The following is a 5,441-nucleotide window of genomic DNA, read 5'->3' as shown; positions in this document are numbered from 1 at the left end:
CTTCAAGCCCCGACCTTTTTGGATCGTGGTCCCATTAAAAAAAGAGATGTCTGCTTGCGTGTTGCTGTAGTGTGGACATGAGCTACGAGCAGTTTTCTTTGTCAGATTGTTTCATTCGAGGGATTTTGAGAGGCCCGGCGAGGTCAAAGTATCCAGCATTTCACTAGTCTGACTCACCTAATGTAGGCTCTTGGGATAAGTCCGCCATTGGCCGACTGTTTCAGCCGGCATTCTCCTCCCCTAGCTAACTGCGTGTTACCGCTTTGAAAGGCCACCGTCGCTGCATCCTGGGCTTAGCGTCGCCCCACGACGATTGTGATGATATAAACAAGCCAGAGCATGTTTCCTCCTGTCCCAGAATGATAATGGGTTGAGCCAGACCTTTCTCCGAAGTGTGGAGATACGTCCGGCTATGCCAGACTGGCCTTTCACTTTCTGTCTGTAATTCAGTCCTAAAAACAAGCGCCAGACTCTGGCACAGTTTCCAATAGGAATCAACTTTCATTTCAAGAACTTGCTAGAAATGAGTGAAACAAGACGGAGCGAGGCAGGCTGCTGATCTCGAAGGAAGAAAAAAAATGAAGCGTGATTTTAGAAAATGCTCGAAATGAAAAGAAAAAAAGAATCCCGCACATTGTCCGTCACTTGTGCTCACTTTACTGACGACCTTCATCAGGCGACTTATTTAAACAAACGTGATATTGAGCTCTCGCAATTACAAACAGACGGTAAATTGACCAGTATCATAGAAGGTAGGATCACCTCGCACAAAACTCTAAAACGAGTCAATCGATTATTACACAATGTAGCCTATAGTCTTCAAAAGGTAGGAGGAGACACTGAAGTCAATCTAAAAATGGAAAAAACGCCCAATGGGCTTGGTAAGAAGGAGCCTCTCGCAGTGATCTTGTGACCCCCCCCCCCCCCCCCCCCAGGAAGGCAACCTCTTTAAGCCCTGCGTGTGCCGCTGTATGTCAACTGTGGGCCACCGCAGCTGACATCTGCTCAGCCAAACAGCAGCAACCACACTTTTTTGTGCTGCGTCCCGTCTCCTTTTACACCACACACACACACACACACACACACACACAGCCAGGTGTGGTATCGCCTCTGGCTGCGCTATCATGCCCGCGTGTGATCGTTCCAGGCAAATCTGCGGTTGCTGTCGGCCTTGAACAACCTGTTCTGCAGACCGACGGAGCTTCCCTGAAGTAGCCAAACGCGGGGATGAATCGCACATCAGTTTCTCTGGTCGTTTATTAGCGAAGGCCTCTGGGTTTGTAAGGCAACTGTGCAGCAGCTCCGAGCTGACGGGCGAAGCCACTGCAGCGCTGGCCGCTCCGGAGCAGTGGTAAATATGTATATTTCGAAAAGCGTGTGAAAAAAGCGGAGCCGCGGCAGACCCACCAACCGTAGCATATGGCTCTACCATGTGTTACTTAATGAGAGATTTACTCACACAGACCACTAAATGTGTGGCTCATTTACAGAGCCACGGCAGAGGAGTGTTTGTGTGTGTTGCATGCAAGTCGACTCTATAAAGGAGGAGGGGGAGGAGGAGGAGGGGGGGGGGTTGATCCCTGTCTAACCGCTCGCTGTAACCTTTTGGCAACTGTGGTGCTTTTAATGGCTGCAAAAGAGTAAAGAATATCCCTGAAAAGTAGCAGGCAAAGGCTATGAAGTCAATACACCTGCCTGAAGGGGAACCAAAAGGTGTGTGTGTGTGTGTGTGTGTGTGTGTGTGTGCGCTACAGGGTGTGTCTGCATGTGTGTGTTTCATATGAGTCACGTATCACATTCACCGAAAGGAATGCTGGTATTCTAACCGTGCGCGGTGGCAGGGGCAGGAGGTCGCAGTTTTGTGGCGTATACATGCACTCCTGACCACACACTTTCTCCCCCCCCCCCCCCCCGCCCCGCGTCCCTGGCTCGCGTCTCTGGCCGTGTGCACGCAGTAATTGGCCACACAGAGCCCAGATCTCTTTGTTTTCGCCTGCAGAGGCTTTGCGGTAGACATGCACAAGCAGTAGGCCTCGTAAATCTGTGGGACTCCGGGTGTCGGGCCCAAAGCTTCAGCTCCGCTTCTCCACAATGACTTCACTCCCACCCGAATTCCCACTGTACCACGCTCAGGGGCCCGGTCCAAGAGGCTTTATTTCATGACTTTTATGCAATATGCATATCACTCACTACCGTTTGTGACTTTCTGTTTCCTTGCACACACCCCAATTTAGCACAGTTTAGTGTTTTTGATACTGCTCCGAGGCCCTGATTATACGTCTGTCTTCGCTGCTTTGCTAGTTTTCTACTTCGTAGTGAATGCTGCAGTTTGGCTTGGACTCACTTCACTGGCTTTTTTTTTTTTTTTTTTTAAACTGCCGCTGTGGGCTCCAGACTGGGTCAAATATGGTTCAGTAAATAAATAAGTCTTAACTTTACAGCCGTGATGAGATAATGCGTCGATTCAAACGCCTGCAAATGAATTTAAGTATTTAATCCAGTGCAAACTTTAGCTTTTAATGCACGGGACTTACAAGCTGAAATCCCCACATCAGGAGCTGCAACAGAGTATTTCATTCATGCAGCTGAACTGTACTCACATAACCCTGGTTTACCCTTTTATATACATTATTAGCAACGTTTTTTTTGTTTTTTTTTGTGAGTCAAATCAGAGATGTTCATCTCTCTCGAGCAGTGGTTCCCAATAAAGGGGACACAAGACAAACCTAAGGGGTTGGAAGATATTTAAGAGGATACGGCAGAAAACGCATATTTCTGCTACACCAAATTATATTTAATTTTCAGACTTTCCTTTAACCTTTGCTTCTTTTTCTTGCGAATTACCGGGTAATTTTACCTGTAAAACTTACTGGATGAACTGGTCACAGCCAGCAAACAAATGCAATCTGCGAAGAGGGGTAACATGGCTTCATTTGAAGGGGTCACAAGCCAGAAAAGGTTGGGAGCCACTGCTCTAGAGGATGTGTCCCCGTCGCTGCAAAAAGTCTGCGCAGGTCTCGCTTTATATATTTTAAAGCTTGTTCCCTTTTTGCCTCGCAGCTGTCACACCACTCTGATCTATTCCGATGATGCGTTTACGTGCTTCCCTCAAGTCAAACTGTGACAACAAATACACTAAACACACACTGAGCGACTCCGACCGTCGTTTGCACTTCCACAACTCGGAACGGACGGGGCCGTAAACGCAACATTACCATGTAAAAGGCTCGGGGTCGCGCGGACACGGGTCAGACAGCCGCCGAAGACGAATCAAAGATCAGATTCAGAGTCATTTCACAAAAACAAAAAGCCAAAAGCTCTGCCAACGACACTTTGATGGATGTGCAATATATATATAAAAAAAACAACAAAAACAACAATAATGAAAGGAGCAAAAAAAAAATGCAGTTGCAAAGAGGAGAGCGATAAAAAAAAAAAAAAAGAAGTCCTGCAAGAGGAGAGAGGAGAGAGGGGAGGGAGACAAAGTTTTTTCCCTGAAAGTTTGTGCAAGCTTTCACTTTCTAGGCGGGGTTACTGTAAGCTGCAGCAGCAGCAGCATGGAGTGAGAGAAACAGGACGGCGAGCGATTGCAATGCAGCACCGCACCGAGCTTCCATCCAACTTAAATAAGCTCTCCAGTCCTCCCTTCTAAAAATAACCATGTACTCCCCGTACTGCTTGACACAGGTAAATGGTCTTCTCTTACTCCGTTGTGTTTGGGTATGCTGTCGTTGGGGACGCCGGTTGGTTGGGGGGGGGGGGTTTCTTGGTTTTTGCCTCTGTCCTCTGGTTTTACGTGTGTTTGCTTGTTGCGTTGGAGCGTCTTTCGGCTCCCCGACTCGCTCTGAAACTTCGGCCCCCGACTCCCCCGACGCTCGTCCCGTCTCGGAGCGCGTTTCTGCCGCGGGAAACTTTCCTGTGCGTTTCCGTCGCACATGGGTTTTGGAGAGAAAATGGCGCTTCTCCCGAAATGTATTTCATATCAAAAAAAGAAGAAGAAGAAGAAGAAGAAGACGGGGGAAGGAGGGGAGCCCGCAGGAGGAGGGGAGAGCAGAGGGATAGACAGACTGTGGACCGGAGTTTAATGTGACTGCTGGAAGGGTTTTTTTTTTCTTTACTCCCCGAGTGTCGGGAGATGTTTTGGCCGGTGAGAGGAGTTGCTCCGCCGCCTTTAGGGCTGCTTTCATGTGGAGCTGAGACCGGGAAAGGAGAGACACTGGAGCTGATGTGTGTGTGTGAGTGTGTGTGTGTGTGTGTGTGTGTGTGTGTGCGCGCCCGCCTGTGTGTGTGTGTGTTATATACTGTGAAGAACAGCACAGACGTTCTGCATCTTCTGAGCTTGTATGTGTGTGATAATGTTTTTGTTTTCTGGAGCTCTTGGCTGCACCAGTTGACTAATTTTGCAAGTTTTTTTTTTTTTTTTGCACTTGAATGCAACACGTGCTCACATGTGTAGTTAACGGGAGACTCGGGAACTGCATTGATTTGGTGTCTCTATGTATCTTCACGTAGACAGCAGCTGCTTTTCATGTCACACTTCATTCAGACCAACACTGACAAAATAAGTGCCATGTTATGTAACATTACTTCCTCTAACATCTTGCCACAGATAGTACTGCACCTCATTACCTTTAAGCTATTCATATAATATAATATATATATATATATATATATATATATTTAAAAGAGACAAAGCTAGTTTTTAGAGTTTTTAGAGAGGAGTGCTCCAACATCGTATTTAACACTGGCTATTTTTACTGTCAAGGAAATGATAAGTGTCAGGGAACTTCCCAACCTGATTAGTGAGTAGCCATTTGAACTATTTTTCTTTTTGCTGTGTGTGTGGTGAAAGGAGTCTCTTCAGGTGTGAGGCGTCTATAATAAATGCTGCCCTTTTGAGCAATTTTTGAATTGTTAGTCTTTGTCATATTTGAACTGTTGCTTTATTCTTCATATTAGAGCCTCCATTTCTTTTTTTTTCAGCCATTAATCTTAGCCTTGAAAGACCACCCTTTTACCACGGTGAGCTGAAGAAATATAACTTTTTGTCATGCAGCACTGGTGCGTGCGGCTTCACGCAGCCGAACACAACATGCCCAGCAGCTCCCCTCTCCATTCATATCACTGTGTGTTAACCTGCCGTTAGTCCTCTCCCCATGCAAAATAAAATCCTACATTTAAAAGAAAGCCCTCTAATGTTTTCCCCCAGCACCTTATTTCTAAGACAAGGCCTCCTTTTATTTTTTTTTCCAGGTCTATATGAAGGTTTTTTCCTTCATTCAGGCCAACCGATGGCAGCGACCTGCCCATGTTATCCAGCTGCTGGAAGCCTATACTCTTATAAAGCAGACTTGTTTATCCCTCATTGGCTTCGTCTGACAGTGGACTGCCAGGGCGCGTTTGAAGTGTAATTCATTCCTGATTTTTACAGTGGCTTTATT

The 5,441-nt window shown here is 46.7% G+C and overlaps 1 protein-coding gene across 1 annotated transcript in view; it reads left to right on the top strand.

Annotated features, from left to right (window-relative positions):
• Window positions 1–3,555: 3,555 nt before the first annotated feature.
• nfixb (nuclear factor I/Xb) overlaps window positions 3,556–5,441 on the top strand; it is a 113,380-nt gene continuing 111,494 nt past the window's right edge. The window contains exon 1 of the mRNA XM_070922584.1: window positions 3,556–3,687. Within this exon, the coding sequence (XP_070778685.1) occupies window positions 3,661–3,687 (27 nt within the window). The 5' untranslated portion in view covers window positions 3,556–3,660. The remainder of the gene's footprint in view (window positions 3,688–5,441) is intronic.

The sequence above is a fragment of the Enoplosus armatus genome, chromosome 17 (assembly GCF_043641665.1).
Source record: "Enoplosus armatus isolate fEnoArm2 chromosome 17, fEnoArm2.hap1, whole genome shotgun sequence".
NCBI classification, from domain to species: domain Eukaryota; kingdom Metazoa; phylum Chordata; class Actinopteri; order Centrarchiformes; family Enoplosidae; genus Enoplosus; species Enoplosus armatus.
The sequence above is the reverse complement of the archived record's forward strand: the minus strand, read 5'-3'. Positions and strand labels throughout refer to the sequence as shown.